The sequence below is a fragment of the Struthio camelus genome, chromosome 3 (assembly GCF_040807025.1).
Source record: "Struthio camelus isolate bStrCam1 chromosome 3, bStrCam1.hap1, whole genome shotgun sequence".
Classification (NCBI taxonomy): Eukaryota; Metazoa; Chordata; class Aves; order Struthioniformes; family Struthionidae; genus Struthio; species Struthio camelus.
The window spans coordinates 50757148-50770381 of NC_090944.1; the positions used below are offsets into that span (position 1 = coordinate 50757148).

Below are 13234 nucleotides of genomic sequence, written 5' to 3' on the forward strand. Positions count from 1 at the left end.
TAAACTGTTTCAGTTTTAATTCCCAATACTTTTACCAGTGGTTAATAATAAACAAAGAAATTTACCAAGATTCGCATATGATCTCAAGATTTACAGGGAGGCTTCCTCAGATGACACGTATGTAGAGCATGGGTCCACAGGTTTTAATGGATGTCCTGATTAGCAACAGATACTATTACTGGCAGCTCCTGACTCTGACAAATCATTTTGAAGAGACTTGCATACCACTAATGGTTCACCTATCACAGTTTGGGATTGATTATACTTATTTTTAGGCTTTGAGAAGTATGAAATGAAAGAGATAAATCCACTTTGATTGCAAAAAAGGGATGGGAAAGGAAAAGATATATTTCTAACTAAATTTAGACTTAGGATAGATGAGAATTATTCATTAGAGTTCCAATTGAAATTACCGGCTATGGTGCTGATTATCCTGATTTTCTTCCTGTCAGAAGCCTGTCCTAATAATTTTAGTTTGCATTAACTTAAACACTATAGAAATATTTCATGCTCTAGAAGACTGTAGTTGAATATAAAAATTATATAGATTAAGCTCCAGTCTTGTTTAATCTCAAGTATCACGTGGATTTGAAGTTCTGTACATAATGTACTTAAGTCTTTTGTCCTACTAAAATATTTGATTAGATCAAAAAAATGGTTGCTCAGATCCTACAAAGATAGGGCAAGATAATTAGGAATTGACAGGAATTTTTCAGTTTTAAGTCCATTTTCACTAAATATGAGATTTCTGTAATAATATACTTTATATATAGTTTTGCGACATTATAAGAACCTAACATCAGAATCATAAAAGGAAAAAAAAACAAAAACAAACGTTACTGATAAAAAGTTAGTAGTAAAAGATCACGCTCTTCCTTACAGAGGCATTGTGAAAAATTGTATCAGGATATTTCTAGTTCTGCCTTAGAGCAGCTGGAGCAAAAAGTATTTTTAGCAGTCTGATCATTATTCCAGCATCTTAACCAATAGACCCGTTCACCTGGTCTGCGATACCTGGTATGATGATCTCAGGGACATCCAGAATGTTGCCAAATGAAGCAGTTTTACGGTGGCCTCGTTTAGGCTTGGAATAGGCTGAAAAAATACACATATACAATACACATGCAAAACACTACAATGGCAATAGCAAAATTACTGAATTCCTAATATTGTATTTTTCATAAATTTTGTTAAACTATTGTTCATGCAAAATATCTCATGCAGAATAAACTGCACTGCCTTCCACTCATGCTTAAAAATAGTAAAGCAACTGTTAAAAAGCAAAAATGCAGAACTAGCCATAAATACAACAACGTGTAATTAGTTATAGTTAGCAACACAAAAGTCAAACACAGAAAGCAGCAGGGCAACAAGGAAGGGAAAAACCAAACGCAGTTATCTAAGCAGGGAATAAATAAAATTATTTCAGGTCACCTGTATATTCAGAATATATACTCTTGATTCCCTGAACCTGTATAATACTTCCTCTTTAGTGTCAGGCATACACTATTTACAAACAAGGCTACTAACTGGATACTTTCGTTTCTTTGAATCATCACTTCTTGTTAAGGGAAATCTAACCTGTCTCTACATTATGCTTGGTGTTCTATTAGATTTGATAATCCTTCCTGCCTTCCCTTCTTTTGTCCTACTACTGAATATTTTTTGTTTTGAAAACACGATATCACTACCAACCTTTTCATTTCTGAATGATGTTCAAGTAACCTTATATACTTGGGAATAAAATCTAACCGTTAGGTGGTTTATTTTTTTTTTTTTTTTTGCTACTTGCATAGTTTAAGATTAAATAGTTCCTATTGGGAGAAAATTACAAATATATCTTCCAAATGCGGTGTTGCAGCACGTCTACCTCAGACTTGCTATCTAATATTAATTTCCATTATATAATTTGTTCTTACACTTAATCTAACAATAGATGGAACAAAGAAGATTAAATAATTCTTAACTTTACTTATTTACTCTTAACAACGCTCCATCTCACCCCAGTCACAATTTTTTTTCAGATGAACGGCACATCATCTCTGTTACACAGTTAAAGTTAAAAAAAAAGGGGGGGGGGGGAGACGGGCAAAAACCAAAAACCAGCACTGTTTCAGCTCTTTTTGGAAAAGGTCAGGTGGGTTTTGTCTCATTTCCAGGAGACCAATACTACCTAAAGTATTTTTTTTTTTAAATAACCAGTATATCAAATACATGCATGTGTTATAAGAAAAAGAAACTCTACAGTCATAACAAAAATCTTAAAATATTCTGAAATAATAATTACTATTCAACACAATTTACTTTGGAAGACAAACCAAGGAAATTAAAGACCTCACACAAAATAGGGTCAGAGTTATCTCCATTAATGTCAAAAACTTACATTGACTTTATAGTGTCAGAGACCAAAGTGAGTCCTGACATATTTAAAAATAAAAACAACATGTTATTATTATCAGGTAAGTACATAGCTGCCTGTGTTAGGAACCTTTAGAGATATTCAGGGTGAGAAGTGCTGCTACACAGTCATCCACTCAAATATTGACAGTACAGAAAACAAATCTTACGAGTAAGGCCTTAAAATAAAAACTTTAATGTAAGAACTGTTTAGGGTGACATAGTATTATCGCATGAGTATCCTCAGTATTTAGTAAAACGGGATCCTGGAACAGTCGTAATACAATAAAGAAAAAAATCAAATAGTCATGATGCAGAGAGAGTCAGAATACGAAGCATATTTCCTCATTAATTACGGTTACTCAGTTACCCTAATTTTAAGATTAGTGGAGAAAAACTAGATGAACTAAATAAATCTGGACTAACTAAGGTAATTATTTGTCTGATTATTTAAATCCATGGTTATGTGCCAAAAAAAAAGTTTCACATATGAAACTTAAACTTGAAGTTTGCATAGATTAATAAACAGTATTCTTTGATGAAGAGAAGAGACAAGAAAGTGTTTGCCAAGTATACAGATTTTTATTAATTTGCTTTTCTGGGAAAAATAAAGATTATTTTCACCATAAGATTATGTATTTATACGTACACATAAACTCCAATTCACTCAAGGTTTCAATATTTAGACACAATAGTTTACAGCTACCTGACACAAACCCGGCAGCCCACCTGTAGCTATTTTTATTTTCTTTTAAAGAAAAGATATATGCACTTTGATGTTCTGATAAATGAAATATAGCCTTCTAGTTTCTCCTTCTGAAATCCACTTCTGTCAAAGTGAATTTTAAAACTTATTAGGGAACGTTCCAAACTTTAAACTCACCTGTTCATTCCAAACCATTATAACAACCTTGAAAGAAATGTTATCCCAGTAACAATTACGAGAGCAGAGATGGAATAACATTAATTCGGATGCAAACGCGAAAGCTTGTGTATTTGGAAATAGGACCGACATTAAACATCTCAGAATTATTTTAGAAAGGTAAAAGTCTAATTCAACAAATGCAATCTCTCCTGTAACCTTCTGTAAGCCATTTTTCCCTCCATACTTAAATGACAATAAAGTATACATGCAAACTTTTAAGTATTTTCATATGGCTAATCTTATGAACCTTCTGTGAGATTACTATGTTGTGCATCTTCCTTCTTTCCTTCCTTCCTTTCAACTCCTCATTCTCTCCCCCAAATACTCTTTATTCTTACCTGTAGTGGAAGCTATTCTTGCTTCTATTTCAGACATGTCAGCACTCATCCTTTTGGCTTCTCCGGAAACAAGGGCTGACTGCGGTCGCCCGCGAACATCTGACAAGCTCTCCACACTGCTCCCACGAGAGGGGGGTAAACTCAAACGGCCAGGATCACCCTGTTTCAATAATTATATTTTTAAAATGGAGCCCCTCCATAATACGCTTAGTATGTAGGTTAAAATATATTTCTATAATTTGCATTTAAAAAAATGACAATATTTAAAATTGTATAATTTATAAAATGAAAATACTTTAGCTCTTATTGCATAGAATCAAATATCCTGCAACTTTCAAAAGAACCTAACTTTACTCAGACTGAAATTGAGTAGAATTATGTCAATGTTGGCACAAGATAATCTTTCTAGTTTTCTAGTTGAAATAAAATTTAGTATTTTCATAATTCACATAAATGTTTAATCCTTTCATGTCACGCCGCTATTTTGGTGCTAACTTAAAGAAAAGAATTTCAAATATAAACGTTACTTTTTAAAACTAATTAATCCTTTTAAATTAAATGAATTGTTTTCAGATTTCGGAGATATCTTATTAGAGCTTCCCAATTTATCTTTTCAGAACAATTCAGTACTTTTCTCGCCTTTTCATGTTCTTTACTGTAACTAACCGACTCCATTTTTGTACTGCTTTTGAAAGAATGACACTAATGTTAAATTCAACATCTTCAGAGCATTTCTTAAGGGAGGGTCATTACGTTAATAACCAACTCAATTTACCACCAACTTAAGTTGGGAATCACCTATATATGTACCACCATCTTGAGTTGGGAATCACCTATATATTACCCAGTCAGGGTCCAAGACTACCTGTAAAATACTCCTGCTGCACCTAGAGTAAATGGTTATTGGAAAATATTTTTTTTTGATTTGCAACTGCCCAATGTGCAATTTTTAAATTAAAAAAGCAGAAGTGTACAACACGGTCTTGTTGCTTTGAGCTCCTTACTGACTCATCTTCTTTGTACTTCTCCGCTTTGCACTGTTGTTTCACTCTGTCTTCACTTCACATGGACACGCCAGCTCTTTGCTGTAACTGCAGCTATGTCCTAGAAGCAACTTTTGGTTACTGCTTCTAACCAACGTAGTGATATTAGTCTTCTCTACAGGAAGCAAGAGTACAAGGCAAAGAGGAGTCTAGTTCTACTCTTTACTTCTATCTATATTTACAAGTGAAATCCCCTCCTTGCTATAACCCTTTGTCAGAAAGGGCTGCGAGTGAGCAAGCAAAATCCTATGTCTCTGTGGACCATCAGGATACGCAAAAAGCACTCAATACATTCAGAGACCATACATTTAAAGATCATTGAATTTCACTAAATTGAAAAACAAACTAAAGTACATAACCTGGCAATTGTATCACTTGTTCAGCTAAAACCTCTTTAATTATTATGGTTCAAAATTCCATGCATTTGCTTACCGGCTGCTTAGCTGTATTTTTCATTTGCTGTGCCAATTTTGATTCTAAACGTTTAATAGTGTCATTGGTAGAAGTTCCTTGAAAGTCACTTGGTTCTATGTTAGCATCACTCTTGTTACTTGTGTTTGTGGAAGTTATGTCCATGAACGAACCTAGACATCAGCAAGATAGAAAAATATTTAAGAAGCTATCCTTCCATTAGAAATACCAAAGTGTATTCTTTACTGGAGTCTACTCAGAAGCCTAAATTGGCTTTAAAGTATTTTAATTAAAGTCATGCTGCAAGATTTCCATAGATCCATTAATATAAACACTTAAAAGGAGAAAAAAAGCCAGAATATTCTACTAAGTACTAGGAGGATGTCTTGAACTCAAGCTTTAGCTTTGTCTGAAATTATTGTGGTAGATGTTACATTAACAATACAACCAGCAACTTCTTCACAAATAACGACAAGGTTCATCATTAAGCATAATTTAGAATAACAACAGAGAAATACAAATACCTGAAAGTAATAGCCAATATATATTGATGATTTAAAAAGATAAATCACACCTTAAAAATCATGTGCTGAAGAGCGGAGAACATCTAGTAAAGTCAGAATAATGCTACAACTGAGGAGATTCTGTAATGCAATTTGCAAGTCACTAAGTCGCAAATCAGTACATAAAACTTTATCTAGAATAATGGGAATTTGTTTGGAGAAGAAAAAACAAACAAAAACAAGCAGTGGAAGGCAAAGACACTTCAGCTAAAAACTACTAAAGGATGAAAACTGTACTCTGCAAAATGGGAGGACTGAATGATCTTTATTTCCTCTTATAAAAAGAATTTTTCTGGGGGCAGCTTAACATAAAACAATTGCCAGTTTAAATTGTGGAGATCATAACTCAAAGCAGCTGCAGTTTCTAGAACAGTAAAAAAATTTTGAAAATGCCAGCTCCTAAACATTACATACGAGTGAAAATTATGTCAAATGCTAGCAGTCTTCATGAAGAAAGGGAAACCTGGACTTTGAGACAGCCTTTACGTATATGCTCATTCTCATTCACGGTCCACTTCAGCAGAAGTATTTGGATGAAAACACTGAACATGATGTGGTATAAGATATTAATAAAATACTGGACTCTTGCCAATGTTTAAGATTTTGGAAAGCTTAGCTTTCCCAATTCAAGTTCAAAATCAAGGTGAGACTAGGCTTCATAATCCACCTTTATTATTTCATGTTCCTGTTCTCTCTCATTTACACAAGTGTACCTGTACTAGTAGCAGAGTTGCTTTGGCCTTCATCTGAATACTGGCAAGGATACTGCAGAGGTTCATCAGCTCCTGGAAAGTACTGTGGAAAAAAAAGTAATGTTCTAATTACAAATATAATTAAAATTCGTTTTTAATTTTTTAAGGTAGTTGTTTATAAAAATAAGGTATAATTTATCTAAAAGAAAAGTAAATGCAATTATTTTAAGAAATACGTTACAAAATACGTATGCCTATTTTTATTAATTTCCCTATATTTATTATAAATGAAACATTATAGCGGACACTCACTGATAGCTCTTTTTCAGTCTGGTTCTATAAGAATATCCCCAAGGAATTGTGCACTGGTGATAATAATAATGAAACCACTTGCACCACGCCATCTATGCAATACCCAGTATAACATAGCGTAAGGCTAGAACAATGAACATTCAATAATATAAAATATTATGAAAACTTCTTGGGTTGAGAAGATATTGAAGGACGTTACTGAAAATGAAAAACCTTAAGAAATAAGGAATTTAACTTGTTGGCATTCTGTGGAAAGCTTTCTGGATTTGAAAAAGATGCAAATAATACACATGCTACGTTTGAAGTGTTTTGTTTACCCAATATCATTTTCTACTTTTATTTAACAAAACAAAAACTTCTGCTTTTTTCAAAAAAAGTTTTTGAAAAAACTGACACATGAGACAGTACTGCTGCTGGTAAAAGTCTTACAGCCTTAGACACATCTGTTCCTGAGGACTGCAAAGTGAACCGAATTATGTATACTCTGGCCTTCAGGGGACCAGTCAAAATCTAGGAAATGGCTACGTGGCTTGCTCATACCTCCATGTTAGAAAAACAGAGAAAGAAACTGGAGGAAAACTCTGTAATAGTCAAAATTCTGTTGGTCCAACTTGCATGGGTTTGATCTAGCATAGGTCCCATCAAGGAGAAGAATGGAATTAATCCTCTTCTCTGCCACTACGTTTCGTAACTTTTTAAGGTCTCGCCTACAAATCCTGCTTTGCTAATTTGCATCTAAAAAGAAAAGGGTGGATACAACAGTGAAAGAAGGTCTACCTTTCATAATGTAAGTTTCCCAAAGTAATTGTTTAAAAAATGATTAAGATACTAAAACAAATTTTATACCCGCATCAAATGTGTCATTATTTTGACAATTTCCTCCATGGATGGTCGTTGTGAAGGATCCTTGGACCAACAACGGGTCATTAAACTCTCAATCGGTTTAGGTAAATTTTTGATCAGTGGTGGCCGAGTACCTACAATCGAAGTTAGAAAAACTCCTTAATTCGCTCAGCAGACCATAAGAAGGCTGACAGTGACTGACCTCTTTCTGTTATCTTGCTAAATAAACACAGGAAAACGGATAGTTAATTGTGGTCTGAAGGAACGGGCCTGTACTTAATTGCATCTCAAAAATCATAACAAAACAAAAAAATCCAACCCCCCCCCCGAACACTCCTACTGCCAAAAATTTCCTTCGCTTACGCTGTGTACAAGTTACAGTTACATACAAGCACGTAGAAATAAGTGAAACTTTTCTTTTAGTACTGGTTTGAATAAACTAACTGACGTGATGTATTGCAACGATAATTACAATGGCTAATCAAATGTTACCACTTTCTAAAGAGTAAAGGTCTAGTCAAAGCTAGGAAGGAAATAGTAGTCAGTCTTTGATTTCTACTGCTGTAAAAATAGAAAAAAAATGGTATTTTTGAGGCAACTTTTGCTCTTAAGAACTTCCTGAAATATTACTAAGCACTGGAAGGCTCAATTTTGGCCCATTTTTTCATGGCCTAAAACAGAATTTATATATACACATTTTCAATTATATATTTTACTTCAAATGTATTATAAACTATGCAGCTGTTTCTTTGTTCAAGTTTCTACTCTTTTTACTATTTCAACAATGAATACAATTTATCAACATTCAGTTGCGTTTAACAGAAGAGATGCAGTGACATTGTGCACAGAAAACAGTAAGCATTTAAAACATACTGGCCATAAAAGGTAAGACAGGAAGTAAAAGTGCCACACAGGTTTCAAGTAAGATGAAGCATGACAAAAAGTCTAAAGAAGCAAAAAAAGAGAAGTTTTTAAAGCAAAAGTGGCTCTTCTCCCCCATTCGTTCATGCACTGCAACTACACATAGCAGGAAATGCAAGCCCTGAAGCAGCCACATAATAAAAAAAACCATACTGGCACAAAAGTGGCCGTGTGTAACTATTAAGTCTTCATGACAACTGTGCACATTTAGTGAAGTATAAAACTGAAAAACTATTTATTTAAGCAGCATGGTTAGTGTTTAGCCAATTTATGGGTCAAACGCACAACTTCAAACGCAGTAAAACATTTGCAACTCACCATTGTGAACCGCCCACATTATGCGGAAAGCTGGACCACCAATCTCATCAAAAGGTTTCCTACGGGTGATTACCTCCCAGAGAATAATACCCCAACTGAAAACATCACATTTTTCACTGTAATTGCTACCTGGAAAAAAGTCATCACTGTAAATTGTTTCTTTCCTGTACAACACATTAAGCTGTTGCTAAATAATTCTATATGCTTCCTTTCACCTCATACTAGTTTTGTTGAGAGAAAAAAAAAGTTTTCTAAAGCTGTTTGATTCATGCTAAGTTAAGTCCGACATCGTTTGACAGCATGACCATTAAGAATGTGTCTCTCAGGAAATCATCCTCTCCACTTAAGAGTCATTCCAAACACCATCTATTGCGTCTCAAAACACTGTTGCATTCAGGACTTGCTCCTCCCAATATCCTCCTTGAGTTAATTTCTTCCATGTTAGCGACAATATGTCAGCCAATAACATCTTTATCATATCTATTGCTGTTTATTTATTATAAGTTTTTAGCAGAAACAGTAAGTTACCACGTGAATAAAACAACAGATATTTCCCAATTCTTCACCACCTTATTTCCTCCTTGCTTATTATCCTTACTCTTTTTGTCATGTCATTACTTAGTCCAAGTTCTTTCATCATAAATTAAATATTCTTAAGTTTCCTGTGAAGGCTGCAGAAGACATCTAGGTGATTTAAAATAAAGGATAAAAATGTTCAGAGACTGCAAAAGAAGAATTTGTGCTCTATAATCATAACTCATGCAAACACTGAAAAGAAATGTGAATGGCCAATGACATGACAATAAAGTCCATGAATATAAATGGTATGGATTTGTTCATCTGTCTTCAAGCATGGAACAAAAATGGCATAAAACAGCCAAGAGATTTTTTGCTAATATGCAATCAGAAAGCATTGATGAGATAAATCATTTCGTAAGTAGTGGAATTAATGAAGCCTAGTTTCATGTGGACATCTATCTTACAGCAACCCATTGCAACAGCCTCTATTCTCCCTATGAGCCATCATCTTCTGGCCCTATACGTCTGACAAACCGCACAGCATGCCCTCGGAGCAGCTCTTGCAGACTGGGCGGCCTGCAAGCCAAACAGAACAGACAGGCTACAGCGCGAGCCAGAAGCCCTCTCTCAGTGGAGGCACCAATTTGGACTTTTCCCAGCTGCTGGTTGTACAAAACCCTTAAGAATGTAGCATCTCCAAGACTCTTTATACCTCTCAAATTTACTGAACACGGCTCATGAGATCAAAAGTTACTGAAGGGGAATAACAAAACCAGCTTTGTCAGTCAGCTTTTTTCAAAGATGCGGGGAAAACAAGGTTGTTGTTAACAATGGCAGGTTGCTAAGGAAAGCGAAATAGTCCCTCTCCTTTGCAGCCATAGTCTTTCTGGCTGCACTTTCACCCCCTCTTAGACACTTCACTTCTACCAGCCATTCTCCTCCCCAGTAATGGCAAACGGGGGCCCAGCAAGAGCTTTAACACTGCTGTTCAACTGCGCTGAGCAACGCACCGATGAGCTCATTCTCCCTCCCTCAAGTCAAAATGCTACGCTGGCAACAAGACAGCTACAGCTTTTAGACTCCTTGTCTCCGCCAACAACTAGCATCCAAAGATCTGCTGAAGTCACTTTTCAGAGGACAAAGCCTTCTGCAGCAGCAAGCAAGTGCTTAGTCCCATTGCAGGAATGAAGGCCCTATGTGGTACATACACAGCAGGAGACAGACAGGCAGCCTACGACAGGGAAGTATTGTTATTCTCCTGCTTTGACAAGGAAATTCAGTTTTACCTTTGTGGCTAAGGTGTCTTGGAGTAGCTGACAGTGCCAACTGATAGTGCTAAAGAAGTATCTAACATAAAAAGAATATTCTGTATTGTTCCATTATGTAACAGACCAAGGCAGGATAAGTAGCGTTTGCACACAATCTTTCCTTAATTTATCCAACTATCCCAAAGAAATTTTAAATATTTTTTTCTAAAGGGAGCTCTGAGATTAGAGTACCTACTCTTTCAGTTAATCCTGATCTAACTGACATTATTTTGATTTAAATTATTTGATCTTTACAAGGCTTTAGGTGCCCTAATACTTAGAACCACAGGAAAATCTTTATATTAGAGCAATGATTTCAATGAGCGCTCTAAGTCTGCCATCTATAGCAGAGACGCTTCTTGCCCCTTCATTGTTCTTTTCTAAAACACTTAAGTCAGTACTAAAACAGAATTAAAATATTAACATTTATTCCGCTGTGGATTTCTGATGTGGCAGTACATGCAAACAAGTTCTTAACAATTTAGACATTTGACTTAGAATTTCAAAGTGATTAATGCCTGTTTCAAGATTAATTTCATACGCTGTGTCATAGAAATTACTAGATGCTTTGTATCTGATACTTATTCTCATATAAAGTTTTGTGTCATCATCAGGAAATGTTTCTAAAAACAAAGTACACAAAAAACAACCGTAAACCCAAAGCTTTTGCTGTCAACCAAAACCAAATCCGCAATACAAGATTTACATTTTTCTGCCTTGTTGAATTCATATGAGAGGAATTATGATATGCGCTGCAAATCCCTATTACAATCGACTTACAAATTTATTTCATAATCTGTTTTTAGATGGGGATTCCTTGCTCTCAAAAAAATCGGGCTTTAACACAGACTGATTATTTCTAAAAGAAAAACAGTTCTAAACTATACAATTTCATTTAATTGTACACAAATGTTAGAGAAAATGTAGGTGCCTCAACATAAAGTGCCATAATGGCAAGTTTTTAAGCACCAGAGCGCAACAGATTCAGTCTTGGGGGTCCTCTAAGCAATGAGTGTGAGAATTGGGTACCTTCAAAGCAAAGGCTCCAAAGACAGCGTTTGGGAGGAAACTCCTCCCCAGAAAGTTAAGTACAGACGTGTAATTTGCTGCTCCTAACTGAATAAGAACAGAAAAAGAAATGAGGCCACTTGGATCCACAAACTGCGAAACGACTGCTGACGTTAGGCAACTGCAAAAACGTAGCAACAACGGGACCCCTGTTTCCTAAAGCAGGGAAATGACTTCTCCAACCCCCCTGCCGCTCACAATGATAAATGTAAGGTCCTGACTAGTTAAAAGGTGTCTAATTTGCAGTCTAATGATGACTGGATTATTTCCCAAATAATCATGCACTAATTTTACCTAATTATTAAATTTCATCAGTCTTCCCCAGCTATACTCCAAGAAATAGCTTGTTTTCTTACTTAACTAAATTAATTGCTAATAATGAGTTCCTTAGTATGTGGAAAAGAGGAAGTAGATCAAACCTCTAGAGACAAGGAGAAACTATGAAGGAGACAAGAAAAAAAGCAGACTCGGATGGATAAGAAAGCGGGGGATTGAAAATGAAGGCAATTATGTTCAATCTAGAGACACAGGGAAATTCTAAAGATAAAAGCCGATCAGAATATAGAGTGAAAGTAATGACAGCATATGTCAATGTCAGAAGAGTCTGAGATTACTTAAGAATCTCAGAAACAGCACAATCCTGGGGAAGTAGCCCTCTGGCTGTGTTTCAGTTGCATACAGTTGTAAAATAAGAAATAGCACCAGTCTAAAGGTATCACGTAAACCTCAAAACCAACAAATAACTGTTCCAGATCTTCAGGTAATTAACTGTTTAATGTTAACATGATACAATCTGTTCAGTGCTGCTCTTTGAAATTCTCCATAATAATTTGCCAATTTATGATCATACAGAAGCCTTTCTCACTGATTTTTAAATAAAAGTTAGACTCCTGCTAAGACTTTCTTTCACCTCTCACTTCAATCTTTAATAAGCCAATTAACATAAAGTGCATGTAAATGATGTTCTTTTTTCTTATACCAAAATTGTTTCAAAGTTACATCCCTAGAAAGAATGCATAATATCAACACTGTAAATTACTCCGTTACCTTCAAAAACTTCAGGTGCCATCCAAGCAGCACTTCCCTTATTGTTGGTCATGTGTGTTTGAATATCGCAGGCTGTACCAAAATCACAGATTTTTAGAACTGTCCCCCCAGCTACCAAGAGCAAGCTGTCAAGAAAAAACACACACACACACACACACACAAAAAAAAAAACCACAATAGTGGGATGAAATAGTCTGGTATTAAACCACTGAAATTTTATTCCAATAACTATCACTAACATAGTTGCAATTCCAGCATGTTTGCTTCTCAATATTTAGTTTTATAATTTGGAAAAATAAGTAAAGGTCTACGGTGCCTAATCTGATCATAAGGAATAGTTTAAAAAAGGCAAATACACATTATGATTTATTAATATTTGTACATGATAGATTTTAGATAAATTTATGTAGGCACAGTAATCCACCAAGCACATATTGACAAAATTAGTCTTTCAGATGCCAGAGATCAAGGCCTAACAATTGCAGCAATAATTTTACTGAAAGAGGAATGATCAAGACTCCCATTAATGT

General features: G+C 35.1%; 1 protein-coding gene across 9 annotated transcripts in view; it reads right to left on the reverse strand.

Moving 5' to 3' along the window:
• MAP3K7 (mitogen-activated protein kinase kinase kinase 7) overlaps window positions 1–13234 on the reverse strand; it is a 49878-nt gene that overhangs the window by 22392 nt on the left and 14252 nt on the right. For 5 of the 9 annotated variants that reach the window (XM_068937812.1, XM_068937815.1, XM_068937811.1 and 2 more), the window contains exons 6-12: window positions 12705–12829; window positions 8764–8892; window positions 7528–7658; window positions 6391–6472; window positions 5136–5287; window positions 3661–3820; window positions 1015–1095 (exon numbers count right to left, since the gene is read on the reverse strand). In XM_068937812.1, the coding sequence (XP_068793913.1) occupies window positions 1015–1095; window positions 3661–3820; window positions 5136–5287; window positions 6391–6472; window positions 7528–7658; window positions 8764–8892; window positions 12705–12829 (860 nt within the window). The remainder of the gene's footprint in view (window positions 1–1014; window positions 1096–3660; window positions 3821–5135; window positions 5288–6390; window positions 6473–7527; window positions 7659–8763; window positions 8893–12704; window positions 12830–13234) is intronic. The other 4 variants (XM_068937813.1, XM_068937809.1, XM_068937810.1 and 1 more) reach the window with 1 other exon arrangement.